This window comes from Sphaeroforma arctica, assembly GCF_001186125.1.
Source record: "Sphaeroforma arctica JP610 unplaced genomic scaffold supercont1.67, whole genome shotgun sequence".
Taxonomy (NCBI): Eukaryota; class Ichthyosporea; order Ichthyophonida; genus Sphaeroforma; species Sphaeroforma arctica.
In genome coordinates, this window is record NW_014040491.1 from 176979 (window position 1) to 177678 (window position 700).

Here is a 700-nt window from a genome sequence, read left to right on the forward strand (position 1 = left end):
GTGTAGTGTGTGTGTGTGTGTGTGTGTGTGTGTGTGTGTGTGTGTGTGTGTGTGTGTGTGTGTGTGTGTGTGTGTATGTGTGTGTGTGTGTACACTTAAAATTGTAATGGTATGTGCACACACCTAGATCTCACAAATGTACCTGTCCGTATACGAAGTTATCAGGGCGGAACAGATGTCCATTCTTCCCTGCTCGCACAGAGTTCATGGTTCCAGGCTCCAAATCAACCAGAACGGCACGGGGTACATACTTTCCACCTGATGCTTCGTTGTAGTACACATCAATACGCTCTAATTGCTGTGTTTCGTTGTCTCCGACCCACTGACCCTCGCCGTCGATACCATGCTCCTCGGAGATGGTCTCCCAGAACTAGTTGTGACAAATACATATGATTAGATGAAGGCGAAGTGTGGCTTGCTATACATACAATGTACAAACGGTAGGTTTAAATACATATTGGTGGATGGACGTGTATTTGCAGATTTGCTATGCAACACCCTGGTTCACCTGCGATTGCACCCTTGCCATATTCATCACACAAGTAGCAGACCACTATTGTATTGCCCGTAGAACATAACAAGGGTTCCAGAACAAAAGTTATTAAACACGCAAAAGTGGTAAATGACTTGCAGTGGGTTGATCTCGAGAACAGTATCACTTTGAGTTTCCAACCAGTTTCAAGTGCACTATAGATGATCT

At 44.7% G+C, this 700-nt stretch overlaps 1 protein-coding gene across 1 annotated transcript; it reads right to left on the bottom strand.

Moving 5' to 3' along the window:
* Window positions 1-130: 130 nt before the first annotated feature.
* On the bottom strand, window positions 131-370 carry SARC_01647 (hypothetical protein; the record flags this gene model as incomplete). The annotated part of the gene is made up of 1 exon (XM_014304637.1): window positions 131-370. A coding segment is annotated over one exon (240 nt), but the record flags the coding sequence as incomplete, so codon positions are not given.
* Between the last annotated feature and the right edge of the window lie 330 nt (window positions 371-700).